Genomic DNA, 25,540 nt, shown 5'->3' on the forward strand with positions numbered 1-25,540 from the left:
GAATGGTAGAGCAGGCTCAAGGGCCTGAATGGCCTACTCCTCTGATTTCTTATGTTCTGCCTAAACTGATCCCAGATTTGCTTTAAGCTCTTGCTACAAAGTGATTTAACTTGAGCAATGGTCACCTAGCTAATATTAATAGAGTCTGAAAGCACGGAGCTTTGTTTCAACGATTACCCAAGGATTTTGGCAAGTTATTAAATGAGTGCAATGATATCTGACTTCTTCTCCGACAATCACAGGGTCAATTTCATGAGACATCTAGCTGTTGTTTACTGCTCAATATAAAGGCAAGAACTGTTTCAACTCCAACCAGGCCAAGCTATGGATCAGCTTTCAGCCAATGGCTTTTATTGAATTGATGTGGCACTGGAATGGAACCCAATTGTAACAGAAATCATTAACAACAGGTTACGAACAGTGCAGGGACACAGTGGTCCGTAACTTTTGGTGGAATGGCAATTGAGTCGGATTACCATGCCTCCTAGTTTTTTTTTTAAACCTTAAAATGAAGCTGTTCTTATCACACCACGCTTTCCAATTCAGGCTGGGCAGGATCACTCCAGCCCTGTGGGTTCCCAGGGTCTACAGTCAAGGGCAGCTCAGTTGAAGGTAAATAAACCACACACTTTTTTTTAAAACAGCACTAAACTGCTATAAATTAGATAAGTTTTTGACAAGCCAGGGAAAAGGTGAGTGCATAAGCTAAGTGGGTAGGATTTGGGTGGTTGGATCGGTCCTGGCTTGGGTGTGGTCAGGGTGGGCCAAATGGTGGGTGGGTTGGGGTGGAAGAGAGCAGTCAGGGAGTGTAGACTGTAATGGGGGATGAGTTTGTGGTGGTGGTGGTGGTTGGGGGGGCACGGGTAGAAGGGATGCACGTGCATTGCTCTCTCTTTCTGGCTGTCTCATGATGGTGGGGTTTGGGGGCGTCCCATGAAGGAGTTGGGGTGGGGTAGTGCTTTAGTTACCCAGAAGCTAGAAGTGGTTTTAACTCTAACGTTTTCTGGACAACTATTGCTGTATGACAGTTGGAACCATCCGAACTTGCGATTTAAATCGCATTTTCAGAAAGTTCCCAGTGCAGGCAATTGCTCAAAGGAAATTTGAACTTCCCGAGCAATTGCTGTATAGTCCTTATCTGGAAATGTCTGGGGTGCGTTCCCCAGCGCAACTTTGGAGTCGTCCCCCCACCACCCCGCAAGATATACTGTATGGAGCTCATAAGTTATAGATATACTGTACGGAGCTCAGAAGTTATAGGCGAAAGTTTAGTCTGCCATCACTACCGTGCTCATCTCAACAGCCCCTATGTCCCCTCTCTTCACCAACCCCATCCATGCGTGGTATTAACAAACTAAAGCTAATGTATCAAGATAGATGATGGCTCCAGCATTGAACTGTGGGGAACACCACTCAGCATTCTGCTACCCCACCACCACCACCACCCCCAAAAACCACAATCCTGACATCAGTCCCTAATAATTATTTAGTACTTTCTTCCTTCAACCAATTCCTTAGCTACACTCAGTTTCCTGCTATTTCTTTTCTAGTAACTATCCTCCATGAGCAATTTTATCAAAGTATTTTTTGAGAACAAAAGGGAAGGCTTCATTCCCATTTTAGGCATCCTCGAAAAAGTCATAATCAGATAGGATCTTTTCATTAAAAGCTATCTTGATTCAGAATTATTACAATCTTATACAGATATTAAATTTAGTCCCTGACAATCATTCCCTAATTTTAACATACAATGAAGTTCATGGATATGTCTGCAATTACAACCATCATATTTGTTCTACTTCTCAAATATGTGTACTTTAGCTTGTTTTAAATCTGGTGTCATCTCCATAGCATTCATAAATTTCTTCATACTAATTATTAACACTGATCAGACTTCATTTGTCTTCAATATTCTGATATAGACACTGCCTATCCCAGGGGATTCATTTGTTTTGAATCTTTTCAATTGTATAGAAGACCTCATTTATATAGAGATCTCCAACTCCGTATGATTTTCCAAGTTTTGACCAGTGAATACTTCAAGTACTCAGAGCATTTTACTTTCTGTTCATCCATAATTTCATCCCTAATGGAATCTTTAAAGGTTCTCAACTCATCTTTGACTGTCACATTGCTTTTCTTTTGACAACTTACCAAAAATAACTGGTCACAAGTTAGCAATGTACTCACATCCTCATCGTCATCTATGGCTTCTCCAGTGAAATACAGAACTGCTCGAGGAACTATCCGTTCACGGAAAAAGTGCCCAATTTCAAAATCTGTAGCTAAATTAAACTCTGAATCTTCGTCCTAGGAAACAAGGTAAAATTATGTTGCAACGATTTTAATCTGTGAAATATAACTAATCACCAGTATGATACAATATTACTTACGATTTAAGCTCCAGATAAAATTTTTCCACTTCGAGGTTAAAAAAAATCCACCCCCACAGGCAAGCTTTTGCTCATTTACCACAACATTGAAATCCCAGACAAGTTTTCAGTTTGCAGAAAGAGCAATGACCTCTCATCTTGCTAAAATTACTAATTACATTTATTAACGTTGAAGAGGAAATGGGCTTTATATTAATGCTTAATTTGCCACCTGCATTTCAAAATGACAACTGTCTTTGGGCTCTAGTACATCTTGAAGGTAACTATGCTGTTTGTGACAGACACTGGAATTGTAGTTGAAATTGAGGTTTAATAAACACACTATTGATCCCAATTTATTAGGTACCCAAGTAGAATTACACTAAAAAAAATGACTACCAGCCACAGTTGTACCTCTGTCTCTGCTCAAAAGCGCACAGAAACAAAGGAAATTCAAGAAGGCATCCCACACAAATTACAATCAATCACAAACAGGTTCCAGGTTTGTTTGACAGATACCAGCCAGGTGCTCCACACCCCTTTAGGACATAAGCAAACTGAAGAGCCTTGACAGGATAAATCCAAAGGTCATGGACAAATGTACAAGCAATTGATGCCATTCTTTATCAGGTAAGGATCTTGGCAACAATTTACCCACTTTTCCATTCATACAGCAATAAAAAAAATCTCAATCCGTTTGAGCAGCCATTTTAAACTGACACTGTAAGCAAGTTATATATTCACATAAAGAAATATTCAAGCGATGAAATGAAATAATATAGCTCTCTGATGTGCGACACCCACAATGGAATGAGTTATTTAAGAGTAACCCCGCACAATTGGACTATTAATAAATATTCAGAAACATAACTCAATCCTCAACATTACTCTTCAGCAGTATTGCCAGGTTTTGGGCAGAGGCTAGGCACCCGTAGGAAGACTTATCAAATCTCCACCAATCCCCCTCAAGCACCTCCCTGTAGCATTGGCCTGAGGGCAGAATGTAGGAGGTGCACGATGCCGAGAAGACCATAAAAGGAAAAACAGCAATACTCCTAAACAAATATTTAATTCCAATTGAGAAACATCTACAGTCTGCTGCTGAGGACCAAATCCCCTTCTCAGTTGCACCATAAAAGTACTCACCATTTCTGCCTCACCATGTCCAGAAACTGAAAGATGAAAAAAAGAAAAAACGTCAGTTCCTTTCCTGCATTGGTGGTCCTCTTATGGTAAGGAACAGATGTGCTGGACAACACCAAACTGAGGATTTTAATAAAAAAAAATAGACAGTGGTTAATACTGTTCTGATAAAACCTATTTCAAGGTTGTAATTATTCTTAAAGACCTTAGGACCTAATCAGGTAACAAAAAAATTCAATCAGTTTATGGCTGGAATCAGGATCCAAATTGAGATGCAACCTTTCTGCATGCACTTTGAAATCCATATTAAACTCAATTAAATTCTTTGAAATATGGTACTCTATTAAGACTGCTCAGTAACTAAGCTATGGTTTAAATCTAAATTAGTGTACCAATTGTTGGTTTTAGACCAGTTTCTAAATGAACAGCTCCTCTAATGTAGCCTTTAAGAATGGGAGCAAGAGCTCCTTCAATGGAAGGAAAAGGGAAACCGATTCATCAAATATGCTTTAACACATCCTTTAATTGGAATCAGATTTGTAACTCTGGCGTTAAAACAGACTACTCGCCATTCTGTTAAGTTGTGTGATTAATGTGGTTATAACTTAGCTAGGTTCAGTTGTGAAGCACTGCTGCTTCCTGTTGGCTGACAGCTTTATCACTGTAGTAATTACAGGCATGTTAAGTTATACACACCCCTGTTCAAGTATTTCTCACAAGCACTTTATGGGCTGATTGCATTCCTTTATACCATTTCAATGGAAAGGCTTGGCTGATCAAATTCCACTTACACCTCTATCATTCCCCTTGTTGCTAGGAGAATGTCTTATCCATTCTTAAGAAAGCTCTAACATTCCAGTGAGTGTGAAAGCTGACAAGACAAGAGGAAATATGTTATTAAGGAGGGTTCGTTACATGTGTAAAGTGGCAAGATTACTGAAATGGATAATCTCATTTGGTGAAGTGCCTCCAGAGGGATTCATGCAAGGTGGTCTTTAATGGAGCCAAGATATTTCTGTTTTGTGGGAATGTACTCGGAGCTGGTTAGGTCACGAAACAATTGTTTCCCTTTGTATCCCCAAATTACTTTAGTCAATGCATTATTTGTTTGAAAAGGCAGAGAAGAAGTACTGAGATCATGTCTGTATACTTATTTGGTTTGAACAAATCCTGGTATACCCAGAATTATCATTCACAGACAAGTTGATTTCTTCTTCAGAAAGTGTCCATTTCCACTATACTCTAAGCTAACGTGCAAAGATCTGAGGAATATTTTTTCTTTTAACTTACAGTATATGAGGGTCCAGATGTTTACACAGTTGCACACGTATGTATGAATTATTGTAACTGATGGTTAGGATATTTCTTGTCATGGGGCTTTACAATACTGGCCTCAGATTTGTTTCCAACTTACAAGCAAATGTTTGGGTAATATACTTATTACTGGTGTAGATATTGGTGGTGCTGTTGATGATGAGGTGATAAAGGCAGGTTTTTTATCTATCATGTGCAAGTTGGACAAATGTAGGCAGTGCATAATCCAGGCACAAAACCAAATATTAATAATACTTGTTTACTATCTCTCTCTTCCTCACCCTTTCTTATTATCAGTATTATTCTCATCTTGAGATAGTATTACGCCAAATTCCATTTCACCACTTGAGTGCTTAGAACACCAATATTTTGTGCACTAAAATCCACCACACCAACAATAAAAGAATTGCAAAGTTGAATGACAGGATATATAACAACCAACAACTCAATGAAAAGTGAAAGACAGGTTAGGTTAGGGAGTGGTTAAAAGTATTTAAAATCTACTTCATTTTCCTACAGAAAGCCAAGCAATAGCTGAATATTCATTTTTTCACCTATGCTAAAGCCTTTCTGCAGGTTAGCGTGGGTAAAAAGCCGCAAGTTAATAGCTTTCACAATTCAATTTAACCAATTCACTATCGGTTCAAGGGGAATTTCAATACAAAGTCTTTTTTCAAATGTAGTTCATTAGATTTAGATAATGTCCCTTGAGGTTATACTTTTATAACAGTTTTTCTTACAGGAAAAAGTTTTCTACTAGTGGACAAAATATAAATTCCATTTAAACTGGCATCTAGGTGGTGCAATGCATTAGATATTGGCCTTTATCTCATTGGTGGGTTCAAATTCAACCCATACCGATGGGATCAGCTCCCTGATCTGCTATGAGGTAAAAATAAAATACTGCAGATGCTGGAAATCTGAAATAAAAACAGAAAATGCTGGAAAAACTCAGCAGGTCTGGCAGAATCTGTGGAGAGAGAAACAGTGTTAATATTTCGAGTCTGTATGACTTCGGGAGCCTTTATTTGGTTGCCAACTTGTCCCAATACTTCAAAACTGCTAATTCAAATTAAGATAGCAATTCTCTGGTGATCAAAAAGAATTGAATTATGGATCAGTTAAATTACATGGCTATTAAAAGGAGCCTGTCTTTAAGTGGATTTTTTTTAAACAGGTCATAAGGTTTGGTATAGAAAATATCAAATTAATTCAGAATAGCCTGCTTTTCTTATCTTGTGACAGAATAAAGGGAGCATTGGGACAAGCAGGTTGCAAGGTGAGTTGCACATTTTAATGATCTGCAAATGACTACTGGCAGTTTTCACCCAAAAGCAATTTTTGAAATCAGTAAGTGAACGGTGAACTCCGTAGCATAAAGACTTCTGTGCACAAACCACCTTGATGCCTAGACAGTACAGTTGGCAGCTTTAATTCTTTGGTCCAAGAATAGTCACTGGAGTTGTGCAATTACAATGGGTGTTGTCATCAATTACTCTCCGAAAAACACAAATTGCACCATGATTCACAAAAAGAACTTAAACACCCATAAGCTTCAAAGATTTTTTTGTGGATTCTGTTCTGTCTGGGTTGGGCAAATAATTTGGATATAGTCAGTTACTGTACACCATTTTAAATTAAACTACATCATTCTTCATCTCCATGGTAACTCGCTGTGTAATATTCGCTCTACCCTTCCCAGAAAAATTCCAATCTGATTGTTCATGACTATTATAGTTATGAAAGTTTACCTTTGAACAGTTGCAACATGTAACTATACCTGAACCTTTAGCTGTTGGGTGGGAGACTCAATGGCACTAGGCGTATAGTTCTTTAATTGATGACTCATTGCAAAGCACCTATGTTCAGGGGCCAAACATTTGAAACTCTAATAAAAATCAATAGCACTAACTAATGTAAGGTGCTATATGAGGCATTTCACTGTTCCCACCATAGGTAAATACCGATTTTGAAGGAGACTCATTTCAATAAATTCTTTCAGGCAGTAAATCACTTCAAAGAAGCTACTGTTAATGATAGGAAGTAAAACGCAGTTTCTCTTTTTGGGCAGCATGAATCAGTATCAAGCACTTTGAAATTAGGTTTCCCTGAATAGAAGCTTTTCATCTTGCAAACACCAAGACAAATGCAAGAATGCCAAATTTCAAATGATCTCAATAATTTATACTACAGGAGAAAAGGGTGCTATTGATTGAAGCAATGTGACTCTGATTGGTTGAGGCATTACCATGGAGAAAGGAACCATAGACTCCCTATGCCTCTGGGCAATTCAAATAAGGCGCAAAGCTTGAACATATTGCTTTTGTTTGCAGAGAATGGGTCCCTGCATATGAATGTATGTCGCTTCGAACAAGCGCAAACGACCCACCTTACAAGTTCAACTGATTATCTTAAATTTGTTATTTGTGTAGCTACTGGCGCACTGCCTGAGTGTGTAGTGGAGGCAGGTTTAATTGAGGCTTTCAAGAGAGAAATGGATTTTTATCTGAAAAGGAAGAATGTGCAGGGTTATGTGAGGTGGAATGGCACTGGGTAAACTGCTCCTATAGAGAGCCGGTGGGCTGAATAGCCTCCTTTTGTGTGTAAAAATTCAGATTCTGTGAACTGATTTTTCCTGTGCCGTCCTTTATCTGAATGGATAGAGGGCGTACATATCCAAAATAGTATAAACTGTCCTTTCCTTTATGATATTGTCTGACTTGCTGTGCACCTTCAGCATATTCTGTCCTTAATTTCAATTAGAACACATCCCTGTGGTGTACCTGGGTTTCCAAAAGACATTTGATATGGTGCCACATCAAAGGTTACTACACAAAATAAGAGCTCATGGTGTGTGTGTGTTGTGGGGGGGGGAGGTAGTTAACACAGTAGCATGGGATTGGTTAGCTATCAGCAAGCACAGAGTAGTGAGAAATGAGTCATATTTGAGTTGGCAAGCTGCAACAAGTGGACTATCACAGGGATTAGTGCTAGGGTTTCAACTATTTACAATTGATATCAATGACTTGCATGAAGGGACCAAATATAATTCAGTTACTAAATTTGATGACACAAAGATAGGTAGGAGAGCAAATTCTAAAGACAGCATAAGGAGTCTGCAAAGAGATATAGATAAGTGAAGTGAGTGGGCAAAAATATGGAGACAGAGAATAATGCAGGAAAATGTGAATTTGTCCATTTTGGCAGGAACACCAGAAAAACAGCATACTATTTAAATAGAGAGAGAGTGGGATCTAGGTGGCCTGGTACATGAATCACAATTAGTATGTTTAGGAAGACAGATGGAATGTTGGCATTTATTGTAAGAGGAATGGAATATAAAAGCAGGGGTGTTTTGCTACAGCTGTACAAGGTGTTGGGCAGACCACATCTGGAGTACTGTGTACAATTTTGATCTCCTTATTTAAGAAAGGATATAAGTGCATTAGAAGCAGCTCAGAGAAGGTTAATTCGACTGAATCCTGGGATCAAGGAGTTATGAGGAAAGGTTGGGCAGGTTTGGACCTGTATCCATCGGAGTTTAGAAGAATGAGAGTGATCTCATTGAAACATACAAGAGCCTGAGGGAACGTGACAGGTAGATGTATCCCCATGTGGAAGAGATTAGAACTAGGGGACACTGTTTAAAAATAAGGGATCTCCTACTTAAGATGGAAAAAGAGGAGAAATTCTGAGCGTTGTTAATCTGAGGAATTCTCCTCCCCAAACAGCAGTGGAGGCAAGGTCATTGAATATTTTTAAGGTTGAGTTAGATAGACTATTGATAGACAATGTTGTAGGAGGTAGACAGGAAAGTAGAGCTGAGGCTACAATCAGATCAATCATGATCTTATCAAATAGTGGAGTGGCTTGAAGGGCCGAATGGCCTAATCCTGCTCCTAATTTGCGTCTGTTCAATGGCTGCCTTTGTTTAGTATCCACTCTTCGCCCTTCAAGAAAGCCATCCATACCCAATGTTTCAAAGCCAATCCATCATCCCTCTGTACTCTACAATTACCATCAATTACCTCTCGTCCCCAAGCATTTCCAACATGACACTGTCAACTCACTCTGTGCCCAGCACAGCATTCACTGCACAATTCCCTTTCAGTCCAGAAAACCAAGCCTACACTTCACAAGGTCACCAATGACAACTTACGTGATCGTGACTTGGTGTGCTGTTCCTACTTATCCTCCTCTCTATGTATTTAACACAGCCGCCCACTCCATCCTCCTTGCATGTCCTCTCCTATGCTGTCCACATGTATGGCATTGTCTTGTTTGGCTCTGCTTCTGTTTATTCCAAGGCAGCTAGCAGATCTGTTATAGTGGCTTTTTCTCCTGACACAGCAAGGTCCTGAGATACTGTGTTTTCACCTCTTAGCCTTTTGTTTCCATGGCTTGCTTCCTCTTAGAGCCATCACTCGTATGCCAGAGATCAGCTTTCACACATATGCTGACAATGCCCAGGCTTATCTCTCAGTCGTCGTTAATTCCACGACTACTGTTGTCCTTTCTAACTGAGTAAGACAGCAGTCCACAGATGAGCAAGAAACCTCTAACTAAACATCGGCAAAACTGAAGCTGTTGTGTTAGATTCTCACCAAAAATTCTGCATTCTAGTCCTGATTACATTCTGCCTGGCTTCTAACTGAAGATAAGCCCAACAATTTATTTTGATCCTAAACCAACCTCCCATCACCAAATCTTGTCCATCAAAAACACTCTCGTCACTGGCCTCTCAAGTCCCATCCCTCAAACTTCAACTTGTTTAAGACTTCATGTGCGTTCTGTAATGTATTTCAACACCACTCCTGCCCTCATCAATCCAACCAAATTCAAAATTTTTGCCCAGATCTACAAGTTCTTTATTAGTCTCAACATAATTATCCTCTGCAATCTCTCCAGCCTTATGCATGTGTTTGCCTTCCATAACTCCAGGCATGGCCTACTTTTATCTCCTCCCATCTACAGTTAACTGGAGTTGTGAACTTTAGCTGCATTCTAGAATGCAGTCCCTCAACCTTCCATTACATCTTTGTCCTCTGTTAAAAGCTGCTTTAAACCCACTGCTCTGACTACACCTTTAGTCATCTCCCCTAATCTTTCGTCCTTTATTGCTTGGTGTCTAACAGTTGTCGCCAATGCTTTATGCATTAAAATCGCCATATAAATGCAAGCAATTATGATTGTCTATTTTGTTTGAACTGATCACTCAACAGTCACAACATTTACATGAAACAAAACTTAATACATAGACACACTAGTTGGCCTTGCATATTGGATCATAAAATTTCTCTCCCCAGTCACCTGTTCACTAATTGCTCTGAATTCTGTGTCCTCTTACTTTTTTAGGTCTCACTTTGTCTTCTTTCTGTAACTCCAACTGCTTTCTCTCATTATACCTGTAGTTCTCCTCACTTGCAACAATATAGCTCTTACCTTGATTTGTGTAAACTGACTCTTTCCACATGTTTATTAATTTGTGTCCTCCACACACACACTATACACACTTGCTCCTTTTCTCATCTCCCAAGGAATCTGGAGCCAGACTTCAGGATCTAACTGACATATATGCATTAGTTTAGGCTTTCCTTAGGCACAAAAGAGTAGGCTGGGTCTCAATAGAAAGGGACAGCAAATGTACAGGGATGCACAAAAACAGAAAATGCTCATTCATGCAGACATGTTTTTTTAGTAGTGTTTATAATCTGCACAGGAATACTAGTTCATAGCAGCTTAAAAGCAGCCATTGTCTACCACAATCTTTTATCCTTTTCCTTATACTGAACTGTGACGTTAAGAATTTGAAGGAAAATACATGCACTAACCACTAATTAAACTCTGAAATGTGCATCTTTAAATGTATTTTACATTAATATTAAAGGATTGGCTATTTTAAATTTAGTATTTTCCCTAAGAAATTCCCACAATTCTTTTTGGTTTTGATCTTTAATCAAACATCTGATGAGCTCTCCTGTTTAATTTTCATCTCTGAATACAGACATAGCAATTTATATCTTTCTTCTTAATGATTAAAAAAAGATCCACTCTCTTCACAGGTTATAAACTGAAAGCCTACAGGGAAACAAACAGCTGTTAGAAGTAGAAAGAGAAAATGCTGGAAAAACTCAGCAGGTCTGGCAGCATCTGTGGCGAGAGGAACAGAGTTAACATTTCAAATCCCCATGGCTCTTCTGAGCTGATAAAAGTGTATTGATTGCTGCTGGATAGGTTTAAAAGTTTTAGCATGTGTCTTAGTAGTACTCCAGCTATCCTGAATTAATTGCTGGGCAAAGTTGACAGTTTATGCATAAGTGTTAAGCCAGGCACTTAGTGAAGTGTGGTTCAGAATTCCTGCCACAGGGACAAGAGAAGGCCCCAGTGCTGCTTTGAAGGTTATTTCATGCGTTTAAAGCTGGCAGGTAATGCCAACCTCAACAGTTTTGCTGAAAGGAAAGACCCTATATAATCAGCAAACCCTCTGATACTCTTCAGTTTTTGATTCTCTGTAAAAACTCAGGATTTATCTTGCAAAATTTTCCTTCAGAAACAATGTTTCCAAGAACTTGCTGTGAAAAACTCCAAAGATCTCAAAGCCTTTTGTTTTAAATCCAGTCTACAGGCAATACAACTGCTGCACTGTATTGCTATCATGGTCCTTCTGCACTTGCACATAATTATACTGCAAATACTCTGACAAATTTTAATGTGATTGAGTGGTGTGAGAATTTTTCAACTTACTGAGGTGTTAGGAGAATGTAGTGAGCATTTCACATTCTCCAAATAACAGACTTAGGCTACGCTAACCTTCAAATTATAAAGCACAGATATACAAATTTCTGTTTGAGAGGCTTACAAAAATTTTAAGTTTGCCACGAACAGGAGAAACACATTGGAAATAATCATTTTTTTTAAAAAAAGGTGGATCTGCAGGTATAGGGACTATTTCTGGTTTATCTAACATCAAAAAGTACCAGGTTTCATGGAGCAATTTTGATCAAGTTTTAGTATTGACGTGCCTCTTGGGCGTTTTCAAATCTCTCACCTTTTACTGGATTAAAGAAGTTGAAGAAGGAATCATTAGGTACTTGTTTGGTGATGGTTCGAACTGTCCCTCGACCCTTGTGCTTCTGCTTCTTTTTAATAGTTTTTACAGTTATATTCTTTCCTTTCTTCCAGTCAATGGTGCACCTGTTGAAAAGGGCAATTAGTCTCATTCTAAGATTCAACAAAATTATTTACTTGTAAAACATATTTATAACAGTTGAATTCTGTTTAATTTTCTAATTAGCAAGCTTCTTCAATTGAATTAATATTTCTATAATGTGTGCATTCAATGTTCCATCCCTCTTAAAGTCAAATTCACTCCTTTTCCAAAGTTCTTTCTCCAACCAAGACTGATGTATATATTCCATTGCTTGAACAAATAAAGACCAATGAAACAATGTTAAATTTTGCTACAAGTATACTTAAAAAAACTTATGCCTTCTTTGGTATTGTTCAGTTGTTCAAACTGTCTGACAGCAGTGCCACTTAGCATCTAAACAGCACAGGGTCGGACACAAATTTGAATTTAACCATTACTTGCTCTTTAACATATAAAAGCAGTACAAGCTGATCAGTACAACTGATGAAAAGCATGCTCACTCAATCAAATTTTTTTTTAGGAAGTCTGATTTGATCTTTATGTCTACATGACCACTATCATACTGCTTGACAAAGGGTGCTTGAGTCGAGGCAAGTTTATCTTTATATTGTGCCATATTACACATGCACTCAGTCTTGGGTTCCAAGTGTCATTTACAGTTAGTATTGAGGTCTACTGACCTCAGTAGTTGCATAATGTTGCATAGCCATAGCTAGAAATGAATAATCTCAGCATCAATTCTGGTATATAAGATCATCTCCTGCATGCTTTGGCAAATAGCATATCTGATTAGATATTCGAAAGGCTCAGCACTTGAAAGTTCCCTTAGGTATGCTACAGCTTTTGTTCTACATTAACTGTCAGATTAATTCTAATCTGGACCAAGTCATTAACTTACTTGACAATGTGCTTTACCTTCCCAAACCGATGCCCGGATTGGGACATGCTTTTTCTGCTCTTAACATCACAATATCCATACAGAAGAGAGCGAGGTCATGGTTCAAATATATCTGCTGCTAAAGAATTGAAACACTGAGGGAAAAAATGAGCCTCCTGGGCTCTCAGGTACGATAAATATTCAGACAAGTAGGAACTGGAGAGTAGAGTTTCAACTTAGCAGTAGAAATATGTTCCCAACTCTGAAGAGGTCAGAAGCAGAATGAGCACCTGCCCCATAATTTGTTGGGATTAATTTAGCACTGGAATGGAACCCGATGCAAGACAAACGACAAGTAACAGGTTACGAACAGTGCAAAACATACAAACTTCATTTCACATTTGGTTCAAAGAAATTTTAGGACAGAAAGATGTCACTTAGCACATCACACTCATGGCATTGCTGGATCCATATCAGAGCTACTCTTATTTCTACATTGCTTCCATTTTAATATATTTTTTCAAGTGTTTATCTGAATACTTTGATTCAGAAACTGGAGGAGGAAAAATGTCAATTAATGGGTAGTTAGCTTCCAAGACAGATGCCTTCGGACTATGAATGGAATAAAATTAAGAACAAATTTGGGGTTGTTTGGGTCTTGCTATTTTGGTCTCAGAGCTATGGAGAACTTGAGGCACAAATCAGCAGTTTGCACAGGGAGCTGATACTGCTGTTCCACTGCATGGACTTTCTACTTCACGTCAAAGCCTGACAGTAACTTGTCAGCTAACACCAAAATTCAGCGACAAGCAATTACATGTCAGGTCAATGAATGATTTTTCACTTACCCTACAAAGTCAACTATCTCTGGGCCCTCAAAGGAGAAAGGATCGGTCTCATCTGGTTCAGACTTCATCTTGTAGGTTTTGGTTAACACAGAATTTGTGAAGTAATCATTGGGTTCAAAGTGAAACTCTAATGTAAAACTCTGTTGGAGAAAACAGTTACCGAAATGAGAATATTCTTAAATAGCAAATTTTCCTACCATTCTTTCTATCCTCCACTCCCCAAAGGCTCAAAGCTTGAATACATGCAAGTTGTTTTCACATTGAAGGAAAGGACATGTTGCCATTTGGTGGAATGATGCTTGTCTCCCTTTGCCAAGAAAGTTATTCCATTAAACAGAAATTTCTTATATTTGGCTGATAATTAAAATTGAGACTGTTCATTCTCAGCCTCAGATAATTGTAGGCAAAGAAAATGTCTTCCTAATTTCGAAGTAAAACTGGTGTCACTGACATTTTTTCTTAACATATGTAATCTTTCTCCCACATCAGCTACTCAAAAATATCGGATGCTACTAACTGCACCAATACCTATGAGGCATCATGGGTGACACCACACTTGTATTAAAACAGAAAATGCTGGAAAAACTCAGGTTTTTTTTAAAAATAGTTCATGGGATGTGGGCATCACTGGCTAGGCTAGTACTTATTGCCCATGTTCAGAGGTCATTTTAAGAGTCAACCACATTGCTGTGGGTCTGGAGTCACATATAGGCCAGACCAGGTAAGGATGGCAGATTTCCTTTCTTAAAGGGCATTAGTGAACGAGATGAGTTTTTACAACAATTGTCAATGGTTTCATGGTCATCAACAGACTTTTACTGAATTCAAATTTCACCATCTGCCGTAGTGGGATTCGAACCTGGGTCCCCAGAGCATTACCCTGGGTCTCTCGAATACTATTCCAGTGACAATACAACTATGTCACCGTCTCCCCGTTAAAATAACATTGTGTCCTTATGATTATTCAAAACTTCATTTTGAAGAAGTCATGTGGATTTGAAATGTTCTTTTGAATTTGAAAAGACCTGACAGTTCAACGGAAGATCAAGATGCCAGTGATATCTTTTGGGAAAGTTTTTCTTTTGCAGTTATAGGTCCAGGAGGTGACATTTGTACGCACACACTTCCCTTGCCATGCACCTCTTTCAAAAGTGCTGATAATCCCACGACTGTTTATTTGCATCACAGTCCAAAAGTAATTCACTGAGAACAACTTTAATTTGTTCCAATCATATGAGAAGGCATTATGCCATTGAAATTATTTCTTTCCTGTTCATGTGTTTGCATTCATACTCATTTGGCCCAATGCAGTACTGAAGGGAAATTACTAATCAGTGGCTCCTACTAAGTGGACATATGTAGTGATAACCATCAGTGCTGGCAAAATTGTACACAACAGCAGCTTATAATTATAGAGCACCTTTAACGTAATAAAATGCCCAAGGCACTTCATAGGAGCATTACAAATCAAAATGTGGCATCGAGCCACTTAAGAGGTAGGTTTTAAAGCAGGAAAGTGAGGCAGGGCAGCAGAGAGGTATAGAAATGGAATTTCAGAGCCCAGGGCCTAGGCAGCTGAAGGCATGACTATCAATGGTGGGGTGGTTAATATTGGGGACACCCAAGAAGCCGAAATTGCAATGGGTTGTGGGCACGAGAAAGATAGGGAGGGCAAAGACATAGAAGGATTTGAAAACAAGGCCGAGAATTTTAATATCAATCCCTGTTATACCATCAAGTATCATTACCTTCAGGAGATGAGATGAAAAACAGGTTTGTATGCAGAAAAAAATAAATGGCCAATTAGAGATGTTCCACAAGTGTAGTATAACTAATTATTTGCAAAGTACTCAGTGATGACTAGCAGTAGGTTGCAACAGATTAAGTTATGGCAGATATATAACAATCTTTCAATCGTGTCAATGTGCACATATATACATTTATATACAAGTCTCAATGTGCTTCACACGACTAGACAATTTGAAGTGCAGCGACTTAGTCAAAAACAGAAGCCAGACTGTACCAGCAACATTCTACAATCAGCAAGCTCACTGAACAGTTAATCTTATTTTTAAGTGAACTTAGGTAAGATACATTGACCAATACCAGAACTCTCTTCCCTCCTTTGAATAGTGCCATAGAACTTTTAATGCCCAGATGAACCAACAGAACAGACCTCAGTTTAATGCTTCAACCAAAGGGCAGCACCTCCAACCATCAAATACTCTTATTACTGAATTGAACTATGAGCCCAGATTGACCTCAAATCCCAAAAAGGGGCTTAAATCCATTATATTCTTGCAGAGAGATCATACCACAAACTTGGCAGACTGGTAGTAAATTCCATGGCAAAATTCAGCATTACCACTGCAAAATTCTGTTTTTTGATCTCTCACTCAAAATTCCAAGCCTGAACATATATTTGAAAACCTGGATAATAATTAATATATTAAAAAATAAAGGCTAAATGATAAAAGTAGCCTTAAAAAATTTGATATGGAACTCCTAGTAGACTGGTGAGAAGAATTAAATAAGGTTTACTAACACCTTCCAAAGCGGAGGGTCAGAAAAGCATCTTCACACAGCAAGTTATCCTTGTGGTAACTAAGTAACAAACTTACTTTGTGAATCTTTCACAAAATGAACTATAGCGCCACCCAGAGCTCAGATATAAAAACACTTGCTTCAAAGATGGGGGAAGAGAAATAAAAGAGGGGAGGGTGTGTGACAAGCATAGAGGGGGGATGGGGGCAGACAGCAAAGTATATGGACAGAAGAGCGGGCAAGAGGAGAACCCCGAGACAGGAAGTCAGCAGCACCTAGAGGAACGGGCAAAAGGAGAACCCAGAGACAGGCAGTCAGTCCAGTCCAGTCCAGCCCAGTCTGTGGCTCCAGATTGAATTGACCTTGTTCTGAGAAAAATCAAGTGTGACGTCACAGGAAAACAGGTAGTTGATTGGTTGGTCAATATTTTTCTCATTTATCTTTCAAAACTAGGGTCACTTTCGTAGTTGAAAGTAGTAGTAGATTTACTAATAGTAGTAAAGCTTATTAGAATATACTCACCAGCAAACCTATTTGCCTTAACTAGGGAATTTCAATCAGGGTAAGTGGAACATTTATTGAAATAAGAAGAATATAAGCACAGGCAGGAGTAGAAAGGATTTAAATTAATCAGTAAAGTAATTATTTAAACGTCATAAAGATGGCAGGGCAGGTGACGTGTGGCGGCTGCAGAATAAGAGCGCTTATGGACAGCATGATCCAAGGCAAACACATCTGCATTAAGTGTCTTGCTGGAGGGACTTTGGCTCAGTCATTGAACTGCAGACATTACAACGCATTAGGGAGGGAAGAAGTTAGCTGGACATTTTGTTCCAGGAGGCAGTCACGCCCCTGAAGATAGGGTCGTCTGATTTAGTCCGTGGTGATGGACAGGAGGGTGACTGAACAGGGTAGGTGGGGAGAATCTAGGACGTAGAAGTGGAGGAACCTCAACCTTTGCAACTGACGAACAGGTTTGATGTATGGGTCAAAGCAGGGACTGCAGGGTGGATGAGCAAACTGGCCAAGGCACTGTGGTGCAGGAAGCAATTCAAGTGTGGTGGTGGGGGGGCAATTAATAGGAATGTTTGGTAGTCGGGAAGAGTATAGTCAGGGGGATAGACACAGTTCTCTGCAGCTGAAAGCAGGAGCCCAGAAGGCTGTGTTGCCTGCCCAGTGCCAGGCTTGGAGGTTTGGGACATCTGTTCTGGGCTGGACAGCAACTTGCAGTGGGATGGGCAGGATTCAGTTGTCACTAGTTCACATAGATGCCAACAACATAGGTAGAAGAAAGAGGGAGGTCCTGCAAAGAGTGTACGAGCAGCTAGGGGCTAAATTAAAAGCAGAACTTAAAAGGCAAAAGGTAATAATCTCTGGGTTATTACCTGGAGCTGCGAGCAAATTGGTGTAGAGTAAGTAAGATTAGAGAGCATGATTCAAAGATTAGTGTGGGGGAAATGGGTTTGAAAGTGATGTTGTTCAATCTGAAACGTGAGTCTTTGATCTAAGCAAAGGAAACTACGAAGGTATGAGGGGCAAGTTGGCTGTGGTAGGTTCGTAAACTGCGTTAGAAGATATGACAGTGGACAGGGCAATAGCTAGCATTTAAACAATTAGAACATGGTTTACAAAAGATTTATATTGGAGTTACAAAAATTCAGCAGGAAAAGCGATCCAACCAAGGCTATCAAGAGAAGTTAAGGATTGTATTAGATCGAAAAAGGAGACCTATAAAGTTGCCAACAAAGTAGTAAGTCTGAGGATTGGGAGCATTTTAGAATTCAGCAAAGAACAACCAAGAAATTGATAAAGAGAAAATAAAATATGAAAGTAAACTGGCGAGAAACAAATGGACCGTAAAAACTTTTATAGGTATGTAAAAAGGAAAAGATTAGCAAAGACAAACTTGGGGGTCATTACAAACATAGGTGAATTCATAAAGGGGAATAAGAAAATGGCAGAGAAACTAAACGAATACCTTGTGTCTGTTACAGAGGAGGATACAAAAAAAGCCCAAAAGACTCAAGAGCCAAGGGAAAATTGGCAGCTTGCAGAGAAAACATTTTTGTTCCTGGATTCCAGATAATCCAGAACAGACTTAGTTCACTACAAAGAAAGGATCCGAACTTCTAGGCCCGTAACTTCCACGCTCCCCAGCGTCAGATTTGGGGGGTACTTCGGAGATGCGCTGGGGAATCCCTCTGGCAGGTTTCCAGGCAAGGGTTTGCACGGCAATTGCCCAGAAGTGCTAACTTCCTCTGGACAATTGTGCTGCACTGGGAACCATCTGAAAAAGCGATTTAAATCGCAAACTTCAATGGTTCTTCCGGGGTTATACCAATAGTTACCATGAAAAAGTAAGAATCAAAACCTCTTATAACTTCTGGGTAACTACTGTAAAGACCCAGACCGACTCCACTGGACTCCCCCCAATCACCACCGCCCCCACCCCCCCCCAAACCGGAGGACCTCCGACAACCTCACTTCCCCCACTCTACTGAACTCAGTCCCCAATGCACAACATCGGATCTCCCCCCACGCTCCCCCAATCCCTGACCTCGGACTCCCAACCCCCCAAATCCTATCTGCTTACCTTAGACATTTACCTTCCCCAGGCCTGTCAATTTCCCTGGCCCATTAAATTTACCTGCTTTACAACAGCAAGTACAAAAAAAAAAAGGGGGCATGGCCCCATTGAATATGCTGGATCAGGACTTCGCTGGGGCCTGTGAGGATTCTTTCGACGCAGCTCCCAAATAGCTCCGGCGAACGGAAATGGTAACTGTGCATTTATTTCTTCTAATTTTTGAGGCCAGCACTTTCCGATGCTAGTTGGAAGTTACAGCCCCTAATATTCATTCCAAATTTTCTATCCTTTGGAAAATTAAACCTTACTACTTAAATGAAAATTGTGGCCAAGTCTCAAATCACCCCTCCTGGGAACTCATCCCAGCCACTGAATATCCTCTGTGAAAAGGACATTCATTCTAAATATACTTTTTCAAACCCTCCTATCCTGCCCATTGACTGATCAGAAAATACTATCTGCTGTTCCTTTCTACATTATGCACCTGGCATATCTGTCAATCCTTAAAAGAGGTTTCTGCTCGAGACTGAATACTACCAACCCATCAAATCTCTCTTTATAGCACTTTCAGCAAGAGGTCAGCCTTATTGCTCTTCTGTGCACTGTCTGCAGGGCCTGCAAAGCCCCTAATTTTTTTTTTTTTACAGCACTCAAAATAGTATTCAATATACCTTAAAGGATGAGACTGGGGAATCAATAATGGCAAACAAAGGCATACAGATAGGTTGAGTGAGTTCAGGTTAAATGAGTTCACTAGGTTGAGTCTTGGAATGAAGATGTTGTTTTATGAGGAAACATTGAGCAGGTTGGACATCTCTCATTCTTCTCAATGAGTATGTGATCTTATTGATACATAAAATGCTGAAGGGGCTCGACAGGGTGGACGCTGAGAAGGAATCTAGAACTAGGGGGCACAGTTTCAAAATAAGGGATTTCGCATCCAAAATAAAAAACAGAAAAGGCTAGAAAAACTCAGCAGGTCTAGCAGCATTTACGGAGAGAGAAAAACAGAGTTAAGCTCTCATTCAAGATTGAGTTGAGGATAAATTTCTTCTGAGGGCTGTTAATCTTTGGAATTCTCTTCCCCAGAGAGAAGTGGAGGCTGGGTCATTGAATATATTCTTATTGAATGACTGAGCAGGCTCAAGGGCCTGATAGTCAACTCTTACTCCTATTTCTTTATAATCTTAAATGCAATTCTTACACCTGCTGATTCAAGTAATATCCAGAAAGGTGGACAGACCTGGTGCACAGTCATTTCCACTCCCCCCCAACCCGAGTGAAATCTAATTTGATACAGCATCACACAAATAGCCTCAACAGAAGTTTCTCAAACTCAGACTAGTGATTTAAAGCACTTTTTTATAATTTCAGATCCTGCTAGATGTCGCTCATTTGAGTTCCCCATCCTCCTTCGGTTTCCCCAATTTTCTCATGTTTTACATTAACCTCTTCCTTCCATGTCTTTTCACCCTCATCGTTTTCACATTCTTTGTCCTGTATTTCTCTCTGTATTAGTCACAGATGATCTTTTAGATCTAGAAATCTATTAAGCAGATTCCAGATCATTTCACCCATTTACTCTGAGATTATAGTCTTCAAAGATTCTTTCAAATGTTCAATATTACTAAATGCCTGATTATCTATTAAATCAACCATTCCTTTGAGGGGGTTACACACATCAGAGATCATAGCCAGCCTTCTTGACTTAAAGGGGTGAATTTTCACACCCCAAATAAGGTGGGTTGAGTGAGGTATTAAAATTAAAAATCTGAATCTCAACATCGCTTCTGAATTTAAGGAAAAACAAGGGATGGTTAGCCAACCCATTCCCAGGAGCAGACTGACAATATATATATTTTAATGAGGCTGGCAGTCCTGATTTAACCTGCTCTGCACATTTAACAATAGTCATGCTTCCCAGTCCTCAAGAAACCTGGACGGTGATCCTGCCAAGTACAAAAGGCATAGGCTGTAGTTAAAATTTCACAGCATGCAGGAAAGTCTCTGGGTTTCCCATCCAAACTCCAAGCTTCCACGCACCTAACCTGGACCTGTTAATACCCTAGTCACAGATGCTGATTGAAGTGTTTTGCATTTTCAGCATTTCCTAGTTATTTCAGATTACTAGCATTAGTCACTTTCTCCTACTTAAATATTAGTTTTAATATCCCAAATCCCTTCACTTTCCACTTCCAGCCAGCCTTTACACAAATACTCACCATAGGCTCATTAGGCTCTGAGAATTTCACTCGGACATCCTGCAAGTGCTTCAAGATAGGTTCATCATGTTCCTGCGGAATAAGACATTTAACATAAAATGTTAAAACCAGGCAAGTTAAATACCCGATCCTAACCAAATAAAGATATCCTGCATGTAAACTCTTTGCTGTGTGGTATTTCCTTCTGATTCTACGGTGCGTATACATCCTATGTTGTTTCATCACATCGCCTCAGAAAGAAATATACCGGTTTTACTAAATTAACCCAGATTGGCAAAAAGTGAAACTGGTATTCCACAAAGATCAGTTCTGGGACCATTGTGGCTCACAATTCGCATAAATGATTTGGACTCAAGAATTTCAAGAACAATTTAAAATATTTTTCGATGACACCAAATTGATAGTGTAATTAATATGGAATAGGACTGCAACAAAATGCAGTAATATACGAATAAACATGCACAATTGGCAAATGAACTTCAATAAAGCTAAGTGAGTGGCGGCACATTTTGACAGAGAGAATAAGGAGGCTATATACTCCTTGGAAACTTGAGGCCCGATGTTAACTCTCTAACTGAACGAGTTAAGTGAGTTAAAATCTCGCCTTTGGTGTCTAAATGGGCTGGATAGAGGGTATAGCTAAACAAGACAAAAAAAGTCAGGTTAATAAGGTCACAAAAAAAAAAGCAAAGCATTGTGGTTCATTTTTAGAGACAGAACTAAACAGAAGACATATTAAACATACATAAATCCTAGTTATACCACACTTGACTGTTCCAACTTCAAAATTATAAAAATGGGGGGCACTGGAGAAGCTGTTAAAAAGAGTTTACTAGAATAATACTAAACTGGGAGATTATTCCCATCAGAAAAGATTGAATAAGCTAATGCTTCTTTTCTAGAAAAGAGAGAACCAAATAGTGACATGGTAGAGGTATTTATGATTATGGAAATAGTTTGATAGGGTCGACACAAAGATGATAGTTCTGATTTCATCCGCAAGTGGAAACAAAGACCATAAATATAAGATGGTCACTAACAAATCCAATGGGGAATTCAGGAGAAACATCTTTACCCAAAGAATGGTTAAGAGTGTGAAACCCACTACCACAAAGAATAAATGAGGTGAATAGCATAGATGCAACTAACGGTGAGCTAGATAAACATATGAGAGAGAAAAGAATGTAAGGATATGTTGCGATTCGATGAAATGGGGTCATGTGGAGCATTAACACTGGCAGGGGCTTGATGGACTAGGTGGACTCTGTCTGTGCTCTAAATACAAGACTACAAGTGTCATCTTCCATTCTGTTGACCTTAGCAAATCAAGAGCATGTGCCGTTTTAGAAGAAAAGATTATTACTCCACATAAAATATAAAGTATACTATAGCCATTTAACTGTAGAAAGTGCAATTATTATGGATTCTTGAAATGAATGCTTAAGTAGACAACAGTTCAGATTGCAGATCAGAGCTCTGGCTTCGGCAGAATGGCAGACCACTAAGTCGGGTACATGGTGGAATCAGTATGTTCTTAACATGAGGAACTGAAAACAAATTTTAAAACTGTGTGCACTTGCCAGATAGACAGCAGAATAGGGGATAAGAATATAACTGTTTAAAAATTTAAACTTTTCCACATTTATATGTATTTCATAATTTATAATGTTTAATTATGCTTTGGTCTGTTGCAGCTTTAAAAGTTAGGGCTTGGAGTCAATCGCAAAGGGAGGAATGACTATAATGCTTGTTAGAGTAAAGATGCTTAGGGCATGATAAATTTGTCTAAGATTGACTGACTAAAAAACGTGTTACAGAAATATTATGCAACATGTCATGGCATGTGCTACACATGAAATTATTATAAATGTCAAAATGATCCAATTGTAAACTAAGATTCCCCCATGTACTGTCTCACAAGTGTGCCAAACAAAACAATTTGGCACCTGGGACATTCAGGTATAGAGTTCAATAGGTTGTCTTGCTTTTAGAATCTATTGCCAGCGAATAAGGGAATTGATGTTAATGTTTAGCATATGAACATTTAACTCCGGCTCAATGGAATATATAGGAAGTTAAAACAGATAAACAGGCTCATCATTTATACATGTTGATCCTTATGCGCAGTTCCCTGATATTGGCTGAGGCCAAAGGGAGATACTTAATGAAAGCGATGAAAGAAAAGCATAGACATCATTATTCAAGGGCTGATTTTTTAGGAACTGGTTACAGAGCAACACTAGCAAATTAAAGCACAGGGTCCTTGGCTATCCACTTAGCTGAAGGATGGCATACGGCACAGAAATTGTACACAAAATATATGCAAGGAGGCATTAGAGAAGCATTTCAAAATCTGCTAATCACTGGGTGGGAAAGGAAGTCATTGTTACTTCAGTTCCAAAACAATGGTATGGCACTGTCATGAAGTGAGAATAGAAAACAGCAGTACTATAGTATGGTATGGCAACGCTGGTTACTACATGATCAAATATTAGATTTGTTCAATATGTTGGGACCTATATTTGATATACTTTCGGAAACTTGAGAGCACATTTTTGTGAAACTGTCTCTATTTCCTTGAAGTACTTCACTGCCTACTTGCATTAAAAGTCAAGAGTTGAAAATTAAATCCACAGCTAAATGGTTTTGCTGCCTAAAAAGCATAAACTTTGAAAAACAGAAAAATACAGCAACATTTCATATAACTAGAAAACTATTTTGCAGCAAGTGCTGATGAGTCCTTTGCTCACCTCCACAAGTTCACTCAGCATATCTACATTTCTGAATATTGTAATCCAGAATTCAGGAATTCCTTTGGGATTCTCCTCCCGCTCAGATTCTTCCTTTTTTTCCTCTATTGCTGCTTTCTTTTTCATTTCTTCCTATTTATACAAACACATTTAATCTTAATCAGTACATTCCAAAACAGGATAATTTAATCATTATAATCAGCATGACGAAAAGTAAACTGGGCTACAAACTCTTGCATTAACCATTGAAAAGTGCATTTTCAGAATGCGCTTGCTTCCCCAACTTTTTGGTCAAGGTTTCAACTGCATTCATTCTTTTCATATAGCTTTTCTTAGCCTCACTGCTGAGGGATAGATAATGCAATGTATTAGACTTCACTTCTGGGACCTGGATACAAGTCCAGGAACAAACTTCCTTATTGCTGTAAGATATCTTTAAAGAAAGTAATTTGCACAATCCATACCAACTTCCAGTAAGCACGTGCCTATAAGACAGAACTACACTTAACATAGTCCTAACTGATAATAAATTGCAAAAATCAGTCAAGGCCATAGAATGTCTGATGAGAAATAGGAAATGTCATTTTGTGCACTAAGAGACATGTTTTCCATATTGGGCTGAAATATAATAGTGGCGTAGTATAAAGATAACCTTATTCTACATATCAGAAGCACCATATCTATATTTTGAAAGGGAAGAGAGCAGGCCTGCAGAAATGTCACTGGTGTTGGACAGACCCAGGAATAATAGTGTGATACAGCAATGGATACAAAATTTCTCCACAACTAAGTGAGACTTACTGCTAGCTCCTCCTCTTCCTCACTGTGCCATTCGCATTCTGAATCTGTAGGTTCTATATTTCCTGTTGTTATGTCTCGTCTCTGTAAAAAGACAAATAACAGGCAGATCACAAACAATTGGCGAGTCTGAAAAAGTATGATTTTGGTGTTGATAGTGGGGGATTCAGCGATAGTAATGCCATTGAATGTCATGGGGAGATGGTTAAATTGTCTCTTGTTGGATGTGGCCATTGCCTGGCACTTGTGTGGTGTGGGTTATGTGCTACTTACCAGCCAAGCCTAAATGTTGTCCACATCTTGTTGCATATGGACACAGACTGTTCCCATTTATGACTTTATAATGAAGGGATGGTCATTGATGAAGATGATTGGGCCTAGGACACTACCCTGAGGGGCTATTGCAGTGATGTCCTGGGACTGAGATGATCAACCTCCAACAGCCACAACCATTCCCCTTTGTGCTAGGTATGACTCAAACCAATGGAGAGTTCCCACCCCCCACAATTCCCTTGACTTCATCTTTGCTAGGGCTCCTTGGATAGGGTACAGCTAGAGTTCTGGAGCACAGGTCTTCATTACTACTGCTGAAATGTTGTCAGGGCACATAGCCTTTGCAGTATCCACGCCTTCTTTTGTTGATTAGCATGTGGAGTAAATTAAATTGGCTGAAGACTTGCACCTGTGATGCTGGGGACTTCAGGAGGAGGCCAAGATGGATCATCTACTTGGCACTTCTGGCTGAAGATGGTTGCAAATGCTTTAGCCTTGTCTTTTATACTGATGTACTGGGCTCCCCTATCATTGAGGATGGAGATATTTGTGCAGCATCCTCCTCCGGTTAGTTGTTTAATGTCTACCACCATTCATGACTGGATGCAGCAGGACTGAAGAGTTTTGATCTAATCTGCTGGTTGTGGAAATCGCTGAACTGT

General features: G+C 39.2%; 1 protein-coding gene and 2 non-coding genes across 8 annotated transcripts in view; all 3 read right to left on the reverse strand.

Annotated features, from left to right (window-relative positions):
* LOC121283226 (nucleosome assembly protein 1-like 4) overlaps positions 1–25,540 on the reverse strand; it is a 95,769-nt gene that overhangs the window by 24,537 nt on the left and 45,692 nt on the right. For 5 of the 6 annotated variants that reach the window (XM_041197538.1, XM_041197539.1, XM_041197535.1 and 2 more), the window contains 7 exons: positions 24,609–24,689; positions 23,808–23,939; positions 21,058–21,129; positions 13,705–13,844; positions 11,878–12,023; positions 3,519–3,544; positions 2,191–2,310 (listed from right to left, as the gene is read on the reverse strand). In XM_041197538.1, coding sequence (XP_041053472.1) covers positions 2,191–2,310; positions 3,519–3,544; positions 11,878–12,023; positions 13,705–13,844; positions 21,058–21,129; positions 23,808–23,939; positions 24,609–24,689 — 717 coding nt within the window. Of the gene's footprint in view, positions 1–2,190; positions 2,311–3,517; positions 3,636–11,877; positions 12,024–13,704; positions 13,845–21,057; positions 21,130–23,807; positions 23,940–24,608; positions 24,690–25,540 lie in introns of those variants that run through there. The other variant, XM_041197541.1, reaches the window with a different exon arrangement.
* LOC121283703 lies at positions 296–426 on the reverse strand. The gene has a single exon (XR_005944349.1). It is a non-coding gene; the product is annotated as a small nucleolar RNA SNORA54 (small nucleolar RNA).
* LOC121283702 lies at positions 13,105–13,234 on the reverse strand. Its single transcript, XR_005944348.1, has one exon. It is a non-coding gene; the product is annotated as a small nucleolar RNA SNORA54 (small nucleolar RNA).

This window comes from Carcharodon carcharias, chromosome 10 (assembly GCF_017639515.1).
Source record: "Carcharodon carcharias isolate sCarCar2 chromosome 10, sCarCar2.pri, whole genome shotgun sequence".
NCBI lineage: Eukaryota > Metazoa > Chordata > Chondrichthyes > Lamniformes > Lamnidae > Carcharodon > Carcharodon carcharias.